Source organism: Poecile atricapillus, chromosome 29, assembly GCF_030490865.1.
Source record: "Poecile atricapillus isolate bPoeAtr1 chromosome 29, bPoeAtr1.hap1, whole genome shotgun sequence".
NCBI classification, from domain to species: domain Eukaryota; kingdom Metazoa; phylum Chordata; class Aves; order Passeriformes; family Paridae; genus Poecile; species Poecile atricapillus.
Genome location: NC_081277.1, coordinates 1,074,324 through 1,093,493, shown reverse-complemented (window position 1 = coordinate 1,093,493; position 19,170 = coordinate 1,074,324). Strand labels below are relative to the sequence as shown.

The window sequence follows — 19,170 nt, the reverse complement described above, 5'->3', positions numbered from 1 at the left end:
CCGAGCCCCGGGCGGATGAGAGGGCTGGAGTCAGGCGAGAGGCAGCGGGGACGCGGGAGGGGGGAGCGGGAAGAAAAATATTGAACTTGTTGTGAAAAGCAGTGAAGCAAAGAGGGAAGCCGAGAGGGACGAGCGCTAACTGCAGAGCGGAGGCTGCGAGGGGACAGAGCAGCGTGACCACGGAGTGAATCGTGCAGGGAGTTCCTCCACGGCGCGGGGTCCCACAGAACTCCCGTGTGTAGAACATCTGCCGGGCCCACGCGTGTGTCACCACCCCCGACACGGCACTCTGTACTTGTCACAGCCGGGATGTCACCCTGAGGCACCGCAGGGCGGCCACACGGACCGCGTGGGCTCTGACCCCACGCAGGGCTCCAGCCCGGCCCGGGAGTGGGAGCAGCCGGAGCTCTCCGTGGGGAGCGCAGAGCCCCAGCTCTGCTCCGTGGGGAACCCACGGGGGTCGGGCTCCTGCCCGCGGGGTCCCGCTCTGCTCCGTGCGGGTCTCCCCCGCTCCTCCGCGCCGGTGCCGTCGGGGGGGCCGAGCCGCTGCCCTCGGTGGGGCCGGGGCGGGCCGGGGCGGGCCGGGGGAGGCGCCAGGGCCGGCGGCGGAGCGCGGCGAGCGGGGGAGGCGGCGCCGCCGGAGCCGCCCCGGGGAGCGGGGCGGCGGCGGGCGCGGAGCCGGAGCCCGGAGCCGTGGCCCGGGGCCGGGGCCATGCGGCGGGCGGCGGCGCTGGTGCTGCTGGCGGCGGCGCTGAGCGGCCCCGGGGCCGGGGCGCGGAGCTGCCCCGCGCTCAGCCTGGGCTGCAAGTGCGCGGCCGAGCGGGCCAAGGCGAGCGGCGGCCCCGGCGCGCCCCGGCGGAGGGTGGTCTGCAGCGGCGGGGGGCTCCCCGCGCCGCCCGAGCCGCGCCTGCTGCCCGAGGGCACCGTCACGCTGTGAGTACCGCGACCGGCAGCGTCCCGGGCATCGCACCCGGCACCGAGCATCCCCCCCTGCCCCCGGCATCTCCCCCGGGCATCTCCCTCCGTCCCGGCGCTGCCGCCGCGCCGCTGCTGCCCTGGTGCGGGGCACCCTGAGCGGGACCGGAGCCCACGCGTGGGTCGCGCCGAGCCCTCTCCGTGCTGCAGCTGCGCTCCGGGGAGCCCCCGCATCCCCCGAGCCGGGCAGATGCTGGCGGGGACCGGGGGACGCGGGGACCGGGGGACGCGGGGACGGGGCGCGATGCCCCGTGGGGCCGGCAACGCAATGAAGTTACTTTTTCGTCTCAATAAGCGACTCTGCACCAGAGAAAAGTCGCTCTGCGCTGCGTAGCGTGGTTTAAAATCGCCTTAAAGGGGTGTCGTGGCTCTGGGCTGGAGGGGACCCCGCTGTCCCCGGGGCGCGGCGGCAGAGCGGGGCTGCTGTGGACGTGAGCTGGAAATGCAGGAAACCGGCTCTTTCTCCTGCTTCCCTCCGCAGCGTTTCTGCGTGCTGGGGAACATGTTTTTGTTTGAAAGTGACTGCTGTCCCTGGAAATATTTCCTGAGAAGCGATCGGGAGCGGTTAATGGGTTTGGGGTTTGTGCAGAGGTTCTGAAGCTGCTGCTTGGTCCGTAAAGGCTCCTCTTCTTCGCGGCCCCCGTGCCGGCTGGAGCTGGCAGCCGTGTGCTGCTCGCTGCAGGGTTTATTTATAACTCCAGAGGAGATGTTTGAATTAAAATCTGGATTGGAGGCTGGGCTGGCAGCACTGCAGCTGGGGGGGAGCGTCGCTTTCCCCCGGAGTATTGTCCCGTGTCAGCCTGCCCACGGTCAGGGCTCCCACCTTGCCCTCCTCGGGTGGGTTGGGTTGGACTCTGAAGAGGATTGGCTTTGGTGGCTGCCTCGTCCTGTCTGCTCTCATGTACCCAAACCCGTGGGTCGTGTTGCTCTGGTTTCCCAGGCTCACCTCACTTTGGGGTGATGGTGACAGCAGAGGTGACCCCGCTGGCACCACTGTCCCCCTGTGCAGCGTGGCCATGAACGCACCGGTGCTACCGAATGGTGCCACGAGCAGGGTCTGGCTGCATTAAAAGCAGAAATTGTCCCAGAACAGCAGCACTGATGGGTGTCCTGGGCTTCCCTCGCTGGGGGACACTGGGGGGGCCTCAGGCAGGTGACAGCTGGGCTCTCTGTCACACTTGTGAGCTTTGCTCTTCATGTCTTTCCTCTCATGGCCCTTCCTCGCTTGTCAGCCCCTTGCAAATACCCATGGGGACATTCAGTCCTTTGTCATTTTGTATTTGGGAAAATCATCCCATCCCACTCCCGTGGCTGCTCCTGTGCCCTCCCCAGCTGCCCCCAGCAGGGCAGGGGGTTTGTGCTGAGGGCTGCCTTGGAGAGCCCGGGGTGATGGTGCACAAGCATTAGGGCATTACACGATCCCACTAAAACGTGACATGAAACCTACAGGCGTAGGCAGAAACCTACAAATATGCGGTGACCCTGGCTCTGCTCTCGTGCAGTAAACATGATTTATTCCAAACCCTTTCCAGATGGAACAATCAAAACCAGAGGCTCCAACTTTGGGAGCGTCTCCTGGAGCCACTGGGGTGCGGGCAGGGAGTGGAGGGGCCCAGGCATGTGGCAAGGGCTGCACGTGCCTTGGGGACATCCTGCTGGGGACAGCCAAACCTTGAGTTCTGAGGATGAGCTGGGTCTGAGCAGGGCTTCTACCCGTGCCCCAGAGTCCCATCTGTGCCCTGGGGTGCTCAGGTCCCCTCTGTCCCCCAGGCTGTTGCCCCTGCTGCAGGAAATGTGTTGGGGCAGTAACGCTTCAAAGCAGAGTCGTGTTCCTGCGCTCATCCGGCCCAGCCTGGAATCGGGAGTGCTGAGCACGGGGGAGGCTCTTCCCAGCAGCCGGAGAGACTCTGGCCCGGCCGCAGATCCAGCTGTCCGGGCAGTGGCTGGGGACAGGCGGGTGGCCAGAGACGCCTCAGTGGCTGGAGGAGGTCTGTCACCCTGTGGGTCCCTCATCTCGCCTCCCATTTGGCTTTTTCCCACACTCTCGCTTTATTTATCTTTAATTATTAGGCCAGTGCTGAGGAATCCTGCGCTGCCTCCGCGGCAGCTGCTGCACATTTACCCCCCGCGCCTGAGAAATGCGCTGGCATCACCCCTGGGTGGGCAGGGCAGGGATGAGGGACAGGACAGGGGGTGAGGGATGCCCGAGGGACCTCCAGCCCCAGCAGATGTTTCTCGGTGTGTGCTCTCCAACACCCACCCCAGTTTACACCCAGCTGATTCCTGTCCCCAGCTCCCTGCAGGGAGGAAGGAGGGTGCCCTTGGGTTGTCACCCTCGGCTCACTGGGTTGTCACCCCGCTCTGACTAGTGGCCCTGGAGATGTCACCCGGTTGTTTTGGCAGGGCTGGCACCAGCGTGGCCCCAGCCCCGTGTCCTGCCCCAGTTATGAGCAGGGGATTTGGCAGCTCTCGGGGCCGTCCCTCCAGCGTGGCTGTGAGGTGCTGGGGGGCTGCAGACAGGGATTAACAAGGCTTTAATCCCCCCCGGCTGACCCCTGCGCTAATCGCCCGATGGAAAAAGCGCCACATCCCTAACGAGAGCCGGAGAGGCTCGGCCAGTCCCGCTGTCACACGGGCGGGAGCCCAAACCTCTTCCAGATGTGGAATCCCAGCACAGGCCTCATTTATGTGCACAGCTTGATTGCACTGAAATTACAGATTGTCTGCAGGGAATAGAGAGCTTTGACTTATGACCAATTTCCAGTTCTACTTGAACTCCCCGCTCCAAGGCCGGTCTATCCTCAGCCCTGCAGATGGTTTCTTTCTCAAGCCTTCTTCAGCTTTTTATTTGTTGTTTATTGGGCTGCAGCTCCATCAGGTCTGGGTTTTCCGGGGGCTGCAGGTCGTGGTGATGCCCGGTGCGTCGGAGCATCCCGGCCCAGGCTGGCTCTGGAGGCTTCGCCCTCTCTCCGGGGCTTATTTTTCCTGTGCTAACAAAAGCCAAGGGTTGGAACAATAATTTTCACCATCCAAAATAGCCCGGCGTGACGTGAGGCTGGAGGAAACGCCTGGGCACGGCACAGGGAGGGGAAGAGCCCCCGAGCACCCAAACAAAGCAGGGTGGGAGGGATCCCCCAGGTTTGAGGCTCTCCAGCCCCGCTGGGTTGGAAGATGTGGGGGTCCCCTCTGGAGTGTGGGCTCCCCCCGGGATGTTGTGGGCCCCTCTGGGATGCTGCAGAGTCCCCTGGGATTCTGAGGGGTCCCTCTAGATTACTGCGTGTCCCCCCCGTGATGCTGCCACCCCCAGAGCCTTTCTCACTGCCAGAGCCTTCAGCACCTCTCAGCAGCCCCGGGGCCCCTCTTTTCTCTTCCCGAAATCCCTGTGCAGAGCAGCGAGCCGTGCTCGGGGCGCAGGCTGTGCCGTATCTGCTGCCGGCATATGCTTTGAATTACTGCACTTGGAGAGCAGAGCGGGGCCGGTGCCGCCCCCAACGCGGCCCCCCAGGAACCCCCGCCTCCCCTGCCCGGCCTGGGGAGCCACCGGCTCCCCGCGTCCTTTTTTGGTTGGGTCCAGAGGAAGTTTATTGTTTCAGCAGCCCAGTTTCTGGAGCTGTTATTTATCCAAGTGGATTCCAGCACGCTTGAAAAAACAATCTTGTTTTTTTCACTTTTGGCTCCTCTTTTTGAGATGAAAAAAGAGGAGAAGAAGAAGAAGGGATCTGTATCTCTCTGCCGGCAGCCTCGCGGGCTCCGAGCCCCCACAGCCCTGGCTCGGGGGGGTCGGAGCACGGACGCTGCACCCCTTGCAGGATTCCCCGGGACGGGAGGATGCTCCTTGGGGCTCCCCCCCAAGCCCAGCACGCATCCCCCATCGTTTCCGTTTGACTCCACGCTCCAGTCCTTAATCCCCGCATTGTCCAGAGGGACTTTTCCAGCCGCCGCTCAATTAGCCGATTATTGTCCCCGCGGCGGGGCTGTCCCCGGCAGGAGCCCCCGCTCCGCGGCCGGAGGGTCCCAGGGCACCGGGCAGGGTGAGGGAGCCGATTCGGATGGGAGGGTTCTGGGGGTCAGAGGGATCCCCAGCCGGCCCCCAGGCCCATCGCTCCGGACCGGGCTGGGGGTCGCTCTCGCTGAGCCGAGGGGTCCCAGCAAACGGCTCCCGGGGCCGTGGCTCTGCTTCCATCGCCTGCCAAACCTGCAGAAGGGTGCGATGGGAGGGCACCGGTCCCCTCTGCACCCCCAGACCTCGGTGAGTGTGTGGGAAACCACCGCAAGCCCTGCGTGGATCTCCCACCCCCCGGCAGCAGCTTGGGCTCGCTGAGCTGGGGGCGGTGGGTCGGCTCACAGCCCTGCATCCTCCTCCTCCCCGGCTGATCCCTCCTCCCAGGATCAGAGTCTGAAACGCAGTCAGGGGCTCTGGCTCCATCCCCACATGCTGACAGCTGGGCCTCCAGTGTGCCTCAGGGGCTGCTGGCCCTGGACTGGGTCGGGGTGGCCTCCTGGGCACACCGATCCCGTTGTATTTGGGGGGTTTTTAGTTAATATCCTCTAAGGGGACAGGACCCACACGGCTCTGCTGCCTGTGGACATGTGGGAATGGAAAGAGCCGTGGAGCCTGATGAGAACTTCCTGGGGAAAAAAAAAACAACAACCAAACCCAAAAAAAAACCCAAACAAAAAACAATTTGGAACATAATATCCATGAAACTAGAGAAAACAAAACAAAGCCGTGTTGGAGGATGTGGGTTGTAACTGGGGAGTGCGACCCAGATGGCTTCTGTGGGACAGGGAAGGAAAGAGCCAGGATCCCTAACCAGGAAAAGTTTTACTGGGAAGAAAAGTTTTGGGCAAACTGTCACTGTCATCGCAGCAGTTTTGTGCCAATCCCACCTTTTAGTCAAGGATCTCCTCTCCTGGAGGAAGGACAGACCTGGGCAGCAGCAGCAGCAGCAGCAGCTCAGGGTGCCCCGAGCCGTGCAGGGGTCCGGGGGTTTTTCTGGAGGGGCTCCGGGGGTGGCTTTGCCCCCCTGGCCGCAGATCCCAGGGGCAGCCGATCCTGTTGGGAGTCGGGAGCGTTGCCTTTTAGGGCAGGAGCTGTGGAGTTACGGCAGAGGTGCAGATGGTCCCGGGGTCTGAGCGAGCACCCCCGGGGCTCAGCCGAGGGCCGCGTTCCCAGTGGGGTGCGGCTCTGGGGCTGCGGTTCTGCCACCACGCCGGAGCATGGCCAGGGCTGCATCCCCCGCACAGCCCGTGCCTTCGCTTGGGAAACCTCCTGCCGCCGGAATGGAAAACTCTCGGAGGGCCTGGGGACGGCACGGCCTTGAGCAGCAGTCCCCAGCGGTGCCGTGACGGGGAACCGGGGGAGCCACGGGGCGCTGGGGCCGTGCCAGGAGCGATGGAAACATCCCTGGAAGCTGCGCCCTGCCCTGGGAAAGGTCCTGGGCCGAGCCGGCACCGCCGCTCGCTGCTGGGCCGAGCCGAGCCCTGGCAAAGAGCGGTCCCGGCGGGGAGGAGAGGCTCAGGCGTGGCCCCGGCCGTGGCAGCTCCGGCGTGTGGAAGCAATTTGCAGCTGTCGGGGCCGCCGGACGTTTCCGCTCCCCGCCGGCCGGGTCGAGGGCCCCGCGGCCGCGGCAGTGCCCGGTGGCGGCTCCTCATTAGCACAGGATGCGGGGGCTGCTCTGCCAGACTCCGGCCCTTCCCTCCCAGCCGGCCTGCGGGGGCTGCGGGTCCCGCTCCTGCCCGAGCCGAGCGGGGCTGCAGCACACAGCGTTCATTCAGCTCTGCCGCGGGGCCCTCCCGTGTGTAAACAGCCCCGGCCCGGCCCTCAATGAGCCCTTTTTTCCCCACAGCTCCCCCGGCCTGGGCTCCAGGATGCCCTCCCGGCCCGGCTGCCGCCTGGCCCCGCTCCGTCTCTGGCTCGCTTTGCCGGCGCTGGCGCTGCCGGTGCCCTCGCGGCTGCACGGGAGCTCCGGGGAGGCAGCGCTGGTCCCCGAGAACCGGCTCTGGCTCTGCTAATTGCGCTGACGAGCTTTAATGAGCTCCTGGCTGAATCGCCGGGCGCTGGTGCCCTCCGTTCACTCCCGTCACCCTGTGAGGGGCCCTTTGGTCAGCAAAGCTGTTTATTTTGGGCTAAAATCTCGCTGCTGGGAGGCTCCTGGGATAGCCACAATGCCGTGACCGTCAGCAGCTGGGGAGCCCCTCCCAGCTGCAGGTCCGGGGGAGCCCTCTTGGTGCGGGTTGGGGGTCACCTCCTGCTCGTGGAACTCCCTGCGCCGAGGTGATGCCGCAAGAGCCAGCCCGGGGATCCCGTGACAGTCAGTCCGTGTGGTCCATGGCATGACAGACCATGCAGAGCATCCCCACACGGCTCCTGCATCCCCACACGGCCTTTGCATTCCATGTTCCCACCCGGCCATGCCAGCCTGGAGCTCTCTGTGGCCACCACCACAGGGGCACAGCCGGGCCGTGGCTGCTCCTGGGGGTCTGCCCGTCCCCAGCAGCTGCTGGGTCACCGGGCAGGGCTGGGGGTCTGTGGCAGGTGAGGTAACGGGGCTGCCCCTCTCCCTCTGCTCTTCCCACAGGCTGCTGGCCAACAACAAGATCACGGTGCTGGAGAACGGCTCTTTCTTCGGGCTGCGGGCTCTGGAGAAGCTGTGAGTAGGGGTCAGGCAGCAGGGTGGGGGGCAGTGGAGTGCGGGCTGAGCTCCCATGGTGGGTGGTAGCACCATCACTCCCATTCTGCTCCTGGCGTGCTGCAGCAGGACCAGCGCTGCAGCGCAGAATTTGCCACTGGCACCCCCGGGCATCCCAGGGACCCCGGGAGCTGCAGTGGGGCCCGAGGCGCCGGGGGGGCCGCGCTCCGTGAGGGCCGGTATGAAAAGCGACATTGTCCCCCCGAACAAAGTCAACTTTCTTATCTCTCCATGAAAGGCATCTCTATGGAGGGAGCTGCGAGAAGGCGAGATTTATGGCCCCCATATGGGTTTGATCTGTAGGTATGCAGGCACGGGGACCGGCACTGAGGGTGTTTTGTTCCCCGCCGCGGCCCTGCGAGGGTCCCGTGCATTCCTGCGCTGTGCGGGCTCCCGTGGAAATCCCCACGGGACTGTTTTTGGGGTGAGTGGAAAGCAGCCACCTTGGGGACACCATCCCGTTTAGCTGAGTCCTCCCCAGCACGGCTCAAGGTGTGGGGTCACCTCCTGCTGCTGGAGCATCCTCGTCCGGGGGTCGCGGGCCACGGGGACGGAGTCGCGGAGCTGCCGGGGGAGGACCGGGGCTCCGCAGCCCCCGCGTGCCTGGGGTCCCCCGAAAGGTCCCCCGAAAGGTCCCCATATCCTGGGAAAGCAGCTGCCCCGGGCCACCTCCCGCCCAGCACGGGGTCAGAGGGGGCCTGGGGCGGGTGGGCAACGCTCCCCCAGCCCGCCTGGCCTCATCGCGCAGCGCCGCGCCTGATCGCCCTCGACAGGAGCCGTAATTGTTTTCATCGGGTCGCTTCGGGGCCGTGGGGCAGACGTGGCCCATGGAGAGCCCGTGCTGGCACGGCGGGGACACCGTGGGGGCTGTGGGGACACCGTGGGGGCTGCGGGGCCCCTCGCCTCCCATCCTGGGGCTGGCAAGGCCCCCGCCCGCCCCGGCTGGCCACCGCGGGTGCTTTGGGGTCCCAGCATAACGGGGAGAAGCCTTTCCCTGGATGTCAGGGGTGCCCCCAGGGACCACCTCCCCTCTGGCTTGGCATCTCCAGTGATTTGTAGCGGCGTAATGAGATTAATGAGTCTGAGCGGGGACGGTATGCGGCGGCGGCCGCGAGCCCTCATTAGCAGAGCCCCGCCTGGGAACGGCCCTGGGGGGATGCGGGAGGGCTCGGTGGGTGACAGCAGGGACAAGGATGGGCTCTGCCCACCCATCTGTCTGTCTGTGCTGGGCTGCAGTGGGTGCACAGGGAGTCGTGGGCTCACCCCACAGTGCTCCGGACAGTGAATCAGGGTGGCTCGGTCCTCGGGGCCAGGGTTTGCTGCAGTGGGGGGGTCTCTGGGCACTCGCGGGGATTGGGGTCCCCACGTACACGTGGCACTGAGCCACTGCTGGCTTTCATGTCTGCAGCGTCACCCCGCCGGGGCTGCGGGAGGAGGGGGCTCGGCACCGCAGGAAATGCAAAGGCAAACGCGCAGAGCAGAGAAAAAGAGGAGCCTTATCGGAAATCAGCAGCCGCAGCCCCGGCCCTGGCCCGCGGGAGGAAGTGCCTGAGTGAGGAAGGCTGCCTCTGGCCAAGCGCCAGGCTGGCTGCAAACCCCTGGGGCCCAGCACGGTCCCCGCTGGGTCCCATCCCCGGCTGCTGATCCCTGCAGCACCCAGATCCCGCAGACCCGAGCCGGGGGGCGCAAGTTTTGTCACTGGATGTGTTTTGGCGGGCAGGATGTGCTGGGGGTGCTCTGGGGGGTGGGAATCCCTGGGAAAGTCAGCGGGACAGGGCGCTGGCAGGGACGGTCTCCCTGGGCTCTGCAGGACGGGTGTTTGCGGATGGATGTCGGCGATGGGACTCCTGTCGGTGCCGGTGGTGGTGCAGGTGAGCGGAGCTGTTCCTTCAGCACCAGCGCTCACCTGTGCACACCTGCCCGCGGGGCAGCGCCAGGACCGGCGTTTGTCCGGCTGGAGCGCTGGGAAAGGCAGCGTGGGCAGGGCTCTTGCATCAGCCCAGAAGGGCCGGGATGACGCCGGCTGCGTTTCCTCTCCCTGAGAGCCCCTCTCGTCCCCCCGGCGGGACTCGCCCCTCGCAGCCCGGCTCTGCTGGAAGGGGCTGCGCCTCTCCCCATCGCGGCCGCTGCTCTGCGGCCCTGCCCTGTCCCCAGGGCCGCCGGCAGAGCAGAGACCCAGCGAGAGACTGCTATAAATAAACACGGATCCATATGGATCCCATTTCCTCTCCCGGACAGCGCCGGTGCTCAGCAGAAGTTGTCTCCGGGCAGAGCGGCCGATGCCACCGGTGCTCCCCGCTCTGCCGGCAGCCGCCCCGCGGTGTGTGCCAGGCGAGCCCCTGATTAGATGTGCGCCCGCAAGCGAGCTAATTGCTCAAAAGAGCTTCCCGAGGGCCGCGGGACCCGTTCTTATCCCGCACACAAGAGATAACCCGCCGGGATAGGGCTGCTCCGGAAGCAATGTGGGGCCCTGCCAGCAGCCAGTGCCAGCGTGCAGGGACACTCGATGCTCCGCGGGGCACCCAGGAGCTGCCATCCCCCCGGGAGCAGTGGATGCGCCTTCCCTGCATCCCTCGGAGAGATAACGAGAGAGAAATTGGATGGAAAGCTGTTGATGAAGCCCTCGCAGGGGGTTGGCAGCGCCTGCGGGGGGGAGGAAGGGGATGGGGGCTGGGGGTGGAGCGGGTGTGCTCGTGCCCCTGTTTTGGGTCTCCTGGAGATGGGGCTCCCCACAGCACACCCCAAGATCTGTGTCTGTCTCCCCGCAGGGACCTGAAGAACAACCTGATCAGTACAGTCCAGCCAGGCGCCTTCCTCGGCCTCCCCGAGCTGAAGCGGCTGTAAGTGCCGGTGCAGCCCCTTGGACCACCCGGGGCTGGCCCTGGGGATAACGGCGGGGACAGTGGGGCATCCCCAGCCCTGACGGCCCCTCCGCTCACCTTGCAGGGACCTCTCCAACAACCGCATCGGCTGCCTGAGTGCCAGCGTCTTCCAGGGGCTCCCCAACCTCCTCCGACTGTAAGTGGTTCCCTGGGGACATCCTGTCCAGCCTTGTCCCCCGTCTCCTGAGATCGAGGGGGTGTGCGGGGCCTGGGAGGTGTCCGCTCTCCCAGCGGCTCCCTGACCCCCTCCATGCCATCTTTCTCTCCTGTTCTGCAGGAACGTGTCCGGAAACATCTTCTCCAGTCTCCCGCCCGGTGTTTTTGACGAGCTCCCCGCCCTGAAAGTCGTGTGAGTCGGTGCCCCGGGATTTCAGCGCCCGGGGGGGTCCTGCCGGGGGTCTCGGGGCTGGTGGGTGCCCCAGCCCTGCGGGTGCCCCGTGACACCATCCCTTGCAGGGACTTCGCCACCGAGTACCTGACGTGCGACTGCAACCTGCGCTGGGTGCTGCGCTGGGCCCGTGAGCGGCCGGCGCAGATCTCGGAGCGGACGGTGTGCGCGTTCCCCCGGCAGCTGCGCGGCGTGGCCCTGCGAGGGGCCCGGGACGGGCAGCTCCGCTGCGGTGAGCCGGGGCCGGGGCGGGGGCGGCGGCGGCGGCGGCGGCGCGGGCTCACCTGTGTCCCCCGCAGCGGGAGCCCCGGAGCTGCACACCCACCACCTCATCCCGTCGCTGCGCCAGGTGGTTTTCCAGGGAGACCGGCTGCCCTTCCAGTGCACGGCCACGTACCTGGACAACAGCACCCAGATCCGGTGGTTCCACAACCGCGAGCCCGTGCAGGAGGATGAGCAGACGGGCGTCATCGTGGAGGAGAGTCTCATCCACGACTGCACCTTCATCACCAGGTCAGGGAGGGGAGGGGACTGGGATGGGAATAGGCATGGGATCGGGACTGGGATGGAGATGGAATTGGGATTGAGATGGGGACAGATCGTATGGGGATGGCGACGAGCACTCGTGGCCACGGGACTCTCAGGTTTGTGGGTACCGAGTGCCGTGGGTGGGCTGCCGAGTGTGGGCACCTTTGGTGCTTCGTGGGGTGTGTCCCCATGTCCCCAAGCTTGGGGGATCGCTGTGGGGTAGCCCCGCCGTGCCAGCCCCTCTCCCGTGCCCGCAGCGAGCTCATCCTCTCCAACATCCACGTCTCCGCCAACGGCGAGTGGGAATGCGCCGTCTCCACCTCGCAGGGCAACGTCAGCAAGAAGGTGGAGATCGTGGTGCTGGAGACCTCCGCATCCTACTGCCCTGCCGAGCGGGTCACCAACAACCGCGGGGACTTCAGGTGGGGCCCGCGGCGGCGCAGGTGCCGCGGCAGGGGGGGACACGCGGGGCCGGTGCCGCACGGGGAGCGGGCGGTGCGTGCGGGGCCTCTCGCCGCCGGTGACCGCGGGTCTGGCAGCGATTACCGGCCGCGGGGAGCGCGGGAGCTTTTGAAGGGCTTCCCGTGCCGGCGGCGCAGCCTGACTCCAGCAGCAGAGGTGTTGGAATTTCTCTGGCACGAGACGAAAGGCTCCGGGCGCCCGCCGTAACCCCGGCGGGGCCCTTACGGAATATAAATTACTGGCACAGTCAATGTGGCTTAAATTAGCGGTGCCCCCCCACTGCCCGCTGCTTCCCCCTGCGCTGCCGGAGCCGAGCGGGATACGGGACTGGAGAGAGCGGGGGATTTTTGGGGAGCATCGCACCGGCCTTCCCAGAGCCCAGAGGCGGCTTGCGGAGGGGGCTGCGGTGCCCGGGGCTGGAGCGGCACAGGGGCCGCACGGGGGGAGCTGCTCGGGCCGGGGCTGCTTGGGGGTGGCCGGTGCCCGGGGTCACGGTGTGCGGGTACCGCCGGTGCCCGGGGTCACGGTGTGCGGGTACCGCCAGTGCCCCGGGTCACGGTGTGCCGGTGCCCGGGGGTCACGGTGTGCGGGTGCCGCCGGTGCCCCGGGGGTCACGGTGTGCGGGTACCGCCAGTGCCCCGGGTCACGGTGTGCGGGTGCCGCCGGTGCCCCGGGTCACGGTGTGCGGGTGCCCGGGGTCACGGTGTGCGGGTGCCTGTGGTCACGGTGTGCGGGTGCCCGCGGTCACGGTGTGCGGGTGCCCCGGGTCACGGTGTGCCGGTGCCCGGGGTCACGGTGTGCGGGTGCCTGTGGTCACGGTGTGCGGGTGCCCCGGGTCACGGTGTGCGGGTGCCTGTGGTCACGGTGTGCGGGTGCCCCGGGTCACGGTGTGCGGGTGCCTGTGGTCACGGTGTGCCGGTGCCCGGGGTCACGGTGTGCCGGTGCCCCGGGTCACGGTGTGCTGGTGCCGCAGGTGGCCCCGCACCCTGGCAGGGATCACGGCCTACCAGCCCTGCCTGCAGCACCCGTTCGCCGCGGGCCCGGCGGGCGGGGGCTCGGCGGGCGAGAAGCAGGCGTGGCGGCGCTGTGACCGCGCCGGGCGCTGGGAGGACGGGGACTACTCCCACTGCCTGTACACCAACGACATCACCCGCGTGCTCTACACCTTCGTGCTGGTGAGTGGGGGGCCCGGGGGCTCGGCTGGGCCGGAGGGGGCACAGCCGCTGACCGTGGCCTCACCGTGGCCGTGCCGCCCTGCAGATGCCCATCAATGCCTCCAACGCCCTGACCCTGGCTCACCAGCTCCGCGTCTACACGGCCGAGGCGGCCAACTTCTCGGACATGGTTGATGTCCTCTACGTGGCCCAGATGATAGAGAAGTTTATCGGCTACGTGGACCAGATCAAGCAGGTAATGAGCGCTGCAGGTGTCCCCTGCAGCGCAGCCTGGTGGTTTTGGGGTGGAAAAGCACGAATCGGGGTGTTTCCACGTGGGACGGTGGTAGCTCTTTGCAGAGCTGCTTGCTGTCCCCAGCTGACAGACGTGATCGTGGAGATGGCCAGCAACATCATGCTGGTGGACGACCACATCCTGTGGATGTCCCAGAAGGAGGAGAAGGCCTGCAGCAGCATCGTGCGCTCCCTGGAGAGGATCGCTGCCCACACGCTGGGCAGCAACTCCCAGCACATGGCAGTGGTGAGGGGGAACACGGGCCGGGCTGGACACGGGGAGGAGGGGTGGGTGGGCTGCTGGTGTGGGGTCTCTGGCTATGCCAGGGGGGGTCTCTGCCTGCGCCAGGGCTGACGATTGCTCCGTGGCAGAACTCTCGAAACATCGCCTTCGAGGCGTACGTGGTGAAGCCCGAGAGCTACGTGGGGCTGAGCTGTGTGGCGTTCCAGCGCTGGGACAGGACCCCCCCAGGACGTCCCCCCCAGGCCGAGCGGGGGCCCGAGCCCACGCCCGACCAGCAGCTCCGGCTCCGCTGCACCACGGGCCGGCCCAACATCTCCCTGACCAGCTTCCACATCAAGGTACGGGAAGGTGGGGGGTCGGGGGGCCGGGGGTCGGGCCCTGCTCACCAGTGACCGTGCGCCCGCAGAACAGCATCGCCCTGGCCTCCATCCAGCTGCCCCCCAGCCTGTTCGCCAGCCCCGGCCCGGCCCCGCCGGGGGCCGACTGCAAACTCCAGCTGCTGGTGTTCCGCAACGGGAAACTCTTCTGCAGCACCGGGAACTCCTCCCGCCTCGCCGACGATGGCAAACGCCGCAGCGTGGCCACCCCCGTCATCTACGCCGGGACCTGTAAGGGCAGCACGGTGGGGTATTTGGGGTGCCCTGTGGGGGTCCCCGGGGCGCTGTGCTGGTGCTCCCGCAGCCCCATTTTCCTCACGGGGAAATGGCAATGTGTCTGTGGGATGTGCAGGGCTCCCTGTGTCCAGCCCCTCTGGGGTGCGGGTGGAGGGGTCTCCCTTGTCCTGCTGAGCGAGTTTCTCTGTGGCTGCAGATGGCTGCGGGGTGGAGAACCTGTCAGAGCCGGTGGCTGTGTCCCTGCGACACCCCGGGGAAGGCACCGACCCCGTGGCTGCCTACTGGAACTTCGAGGTGCTGGGGGGCATGGGGGGCTGGAGCGCTGAGGGGTGCCAGCTGGGCACCCGCGAGCCCAACGTCACCTCCCTGCACTGCCGGCACCTCAGCAACGTGGCCGTGCTCATGGTAGGTGTGGGGTGAGCAGGAGGGTGGGGAGCAGGAGGGAGCTGGGGTGGCTCAGGGCCGCGGGGATGGGTCTGTGGGGTCTGACGGGCTGTGCTGTGCCGTGCAGGAGCTCAGCGGGTTCCCCAGCGAGGCTCAAGGCGCTGTGGAGGTGCTGCACCCGGCCATGTACACCTGCACGGCTGTGCTGCTGCTCTGCCTCTTCACCACCATCATCACCTACATCGTCCACCACGGGTGAGGGAGCGTCTGGGGGCTGTGCTGAGGATCTGGGGGCTGTGCCGGGGGTCTGGGGGCTGTGCTGAGGATCTGGGGGCTGTGCCGGGGGTCTGGGGGGCTGTGCCGGGGGTCTGGGGGGCTGTGCTGGGGGTCTGGGGGGCTGTGCCGGGGGTCTGGGGGCTGTGCTGGGGGTCTGGGGGGCTGTGCTGGGGGTCTGGGGGCTGTGCTGGGGGCCTGGGGCTGTGCCGGGGGTCTGGGGGGCTGTGCCGGGGGTCTGGGGGCTGTGCTGAGGATCTGAGGGCTGTGCTGGGGCCTGGGGCTGTGCTGGGGGTCTGGGGGCTGTGCTGGGGGTCTGGGGGGCTGTGCTGGGGGCCTGGGGCTGTGCTGGGGGTCTGGGGGGGGTGCTGGGGGCCCGGGGGCTGTGCTGGGGGCCCGGGGGCTGTGCCGGGGTGGGGTGGGTGTCCCTGTGGGCAGCGGGAGGAGCTCCCCAGGTGCCATCAGCCTGGAGAAGGTGTACGGGGATGGCCCTTTAGGACACGGGTTCTCTGGAAATGGCCCTCCAGGAATGTGCTGCCCGGCGAGTGGCCCTGGCTCCTGCTCCTTTGCCCGTGTGCAGGCACACAGCTGCACATCTCCTCCTCCAGCCACGCTCCGTGGCCAGGGACCGGCTGTTGGTGCCTCCCCGATTTGTGGCGGAGGGAGCCGCGGCTCTGTCGGGGCCGGGCAGGAGCTCACAGGTCCCCGCTGTGCCTCTTCTCTCGCAGCACCATCCTCATCCCGCGGAAGGGCTGGCACATGCTGCTCAACCTCTGCTTCCACATCGCCATGACGGCCGCCGTCTTCGCGGGAGGCATCACCCTCACCGGCTACCGGGCCGTGTGCCAGGCCGTGGGTACCGGGCACGGCGGGCCCTGCGGGACGGGCGCTGGGCCGTGTCTGCAGCATCCCCCCCCAACCGCGGCCTCCTCCCGCAGGTCGGGATCATCTTGCACTACTCGTCCCTCTCCACGCTGCTCTGGATGGCGGTGAAGGCCCGGGTGCTCTACAAGGAGGTGACCTGGAAGGCGCCGCAGCAGCCGGACAGGGACACGGCGCAGGCAGCCCCCAGACCCATGCTGCGGTGCGGAGCCTCCTTCCCCCCGCGGGGGCAGCTCAGGGGCTGGGGCGGGACCTGTTTTCCTGGACAAACCCATCCCGTGCTCTCCCTCGGGCTCCAGGTGTGCAGTGACACTTCCTCTCCCCGCAGGTTCTACCTGATCGCCGGCGGGATCCCCCTCATCATCTGTGGGATCACAGCAGCTGTCAACATCCAAAACTACCACGACAACAACCCCTAGTAAGTGTCCCTGCTCTACCCTTCCTCCCTCTGCACTGGGAATCTGAAGAGGTTTAGGAAAGTGAGATTTTTCCTGAGAGTTATCCATATACTGGGGAAAAAACTGTCCAGGCAGCCGGCAAGGCTCCACGGAGCCCGTGCCATCAGGGCAGGGGTCCCGAGCAGCTCCGCACCCCCTCAGAGCCCCTCTCCTCCCGCACAGCTGCTGGCTCGTGTGGCGGCCCAGCCTGGGCGCTTTCTACGTCCCCGTGACTTTCATCCTGCTCGTCACCTGGATTTATTTCCTCTGTGCCGGGCTCAGCCTCCAGTGCCGACCCTCGCAGCAGAAAGACATCCCGGAGCCGCTGGAGCCACCGCCACGGCTGGGGGGTACCAGCGACCTCCTGACAGACTCTGGGTCCATCTCAGTGACGCTGAACTCGGGGCCGGCCTGTCCCGAGGGGGACGGTGTCCACTCCCTGCGGGTGCAGTTCTGGGCACTGCTGGCCACCCACGGCCTGTACGTGGCCCTGTGGACGTTCGGCGCCATGGCCGTGTCCCAGCGCTGGTACCTGAACATCGTCTTCAGCTGCCTCTACGGGGTCACCGCCGTGGCGCTGGGGCTCTTCATCTTCGTCCATCACTGTCTCCGGCGCCGGGACGTGCTCAGCTCCTGGTTCTCCTGCTGCCCGTCGTACCGGAACGCACTGCCCATGCAGGCCTACGTGCACCCGGGGCTGGGGCCAGAGGACGGCTCCCAGGTCTTCATCGGCTGCGACCCCGAGGCCGCTCGCTCCGGAGCCTCGTCCTCCCCGAGCAGCGCCGGCTCTGCCGGGGGCCGGTGCAAGCTCACCAACCTGCAGGTAGCCCAGAGCCAGGCGGACGCTCGCCCGGCGCCCTGCCCCGAGCCGGAGCCGGCCGACGGGAAGCCCCTGAGGCACAGCAGCAACATCCACGGCCGCAGGAGCCACAGGGGCAGAACTAAGCCGTGCCGGGACGGGAAGCACCACCGCTTGAAAATGCTGCGGGGCCCCTCGGAGCACCTGTCCAGCGAGAGCGGGAGCCTCCACAACAGCCACTCCGAGAGCTACCCCAGCGGCAGGACCAGCCCGGGCAGCGGCGGCCGGCCGCGGGTGCCGCACGATGGAGAAGCGCTCCCCAGCCCCTCGGAGGGCAGCGACGGCGGGCGCAGGGTGCCCGAGCTGTGCGAGGCTCGCCGGAGGAGCGGCAGCCGGGACAACCTGCGGCCGGGCGGCGGCGCCGAGAGGGAGGCGAAGCGCCGCTCCTACCCCCTCAATGTGGGCAGCCACAACGGCGGCTTCAAGGGCAGCAAGTACGACATCAACCTGGCCGGCGCCGACAGCGTGGCCGGCATGAAGAGCGGCCTCTGGAAGAGCGAAACCACCGTGTGAAGGTGGGGAAGAACCGACGGGAGCAGGGTTTTCCTGCGGGAGCCGCGGCCGGAGCTGCTCGGGGCACGGCGCTGCGGGAATCACAGCGTGCACTGGCAGGGATGGGCCGGGGGCTCCGAGCACAGCACGATCCCGAGCCCACCCAGCTCCCCGGGGAGCCTCCAGGCAATCCCTGCCCGCCAGCAGCCGGAATTGCAGCCGTGCTTTAATCGCTCCTGCATGTCACTTGAGATTGATCCTAAATGCTATTTTATATTATACAGAGGAAATGTCTATTTTTCAAAGCTATATTATTGAATGTATATATGTATAGACAGAGCCGTAGGTGGCGCGAGGGCCCCGCTCCCGTCCCTGTGCCACGACTGCAATATTCCCCGAGGGACCACTCCAAGTGCCCTTTAAGTCCAGGCACCGCAGCCTCAGCCTGAGCAAACTGCATCTGGAGAGGGAGAGCTGCTCCCTCTGGGACCTTCCTACCTGCCTGCCAGCCCTGGGGGCTGCACGGTGCCAAAGCCATACTGCAAGGTAAGAGGAGCCTCAGCTCCAAGGTGAGGTGATTGTCTGCACTGCTTTAATGCCAGACACTAAAATAATGGGCAGAAAAGGCTCGAGGCATTAAAACCACAGCCAGAAAAGGCTCCCAGGCCCTCAGAGGCTCAAGCCATGCAATGGGGTGGGCTGGAAGATCTGTGCTGCTGCCGGAGCCAGGACTGACCCTCTGTGCCAAAGAACCAAGATGTGGGAGAGGCCCAGAGCAGCTGTGTCCTAAATCCAAGTGTTCAAGCTCAGAAAATAGCTGGGTTTGCTCTCAAGAAGGCAGAGACCATTCCTGGGAATGCAAGAGAATGATGCTGAGGAATGAGGGACCTTCCTCAGACAGACAAAGGGCTGGAACCTGGATAAGCACTTACTGTTCCCACTAAAGAACAAGTTTCCCCTTTCCCCAGCACACGTGAAACAGCCAGGCCACAGAGGCTGCAGCAAAGCACAGGAGGAAGGTGGGAGCCTGGTGCCTCCCCTGCCCTTTCCAGCCTCCCCTGCCTCAGTTTCCCCTGCCTGCAAATGAGTTTAATGACGTAGCTACCTCCGAGGGGTTGTGGGGTTGGCAGGGCCACGAGCCAGGGGAGGAAAAAGCACTTAGTGGGGATTGGTCTCACCTGGGAACCTCTCACCCTAGGAGGCTGGGGCACCCCTGAGCTTAACCTGCCACTCCCTGCCTGCCTCGGCTTCCCTGCCCAACTAAATGTTGAAATATTTCATTGTCCCTGGTATTTAACACCATTTGAAGCCTCACTGCAGCTCCTGCAGCCTCCCCAGCCTGGCTGATGCCCCGTGTCCTATTGCTTGCTGCATCGTGACAGTATTAGAGGAAAAGCTTTGTATTCCTAATTACACTTTGTTTTGTCTGTTTACAAGCGAATGACATATCAACAGAGCTTCCTGCAATATCCGGGGGGAGGGGAGGGAAATATGCCAAAGAAATGTCTTTAAAGGGGTCTTTTTGCATTTTTATATGAATAGAATGTTTCTAGCAGATATGTTTTGTTTAATATATTAAAGATATGCCAATCTGCCAAGATCTACTGTTA

The 19,170-nt window shown here is 66.1% G+C and overlaps 1 protein-coding gene across 1 annotated transcript; it reads left to right on the top strand.

Annotated features, from left to right (window-relative positions):
* Positions 1 to 650: 650 nt before the first annotated feature.
* Positions 651 to 19,155, top strand: ADGRA2 (adhesion G protein-coupled receptor A2). Its single transcript, XM_058859186.1, has 19 exons — positions 651 to 933; positions 7,557 to 7,628; positions 10,436 to 10,507; positions 10,614 to 10,685; positions 10,827 to 10,898; positions 11,006 to 11,169; positions 11,237 to 11,450; positions 11,723 to 11,887; positions 12,901 to 13,102; positions 13,188 to 13,337; positions 13,461 to 13,622; positions 13,748 to 13,957; positions 14,026 to 14,227; positions 14,430 to 14,638; positions 14,745 to 14,872; positions 15,619 to 15,742; positions 15,829 to 15,974; positions 16,101 to 16,190; positions 16,393 to 19,155. Exons 1-19 carry the CDS (start codon positions 713 to 715, stop codon positions 17,579 to 17,581), a joined length of 3,864 nt encoding a protein of 1,287 aa, XP_058715169.1. The 5' UTR covers positions 651 to 712; the 3' UTR covers positions 17,582 to 19,155.
* The last annotated feature ends 15 nt before the right edge of the window (positions 19,156 to 19,170 follow it).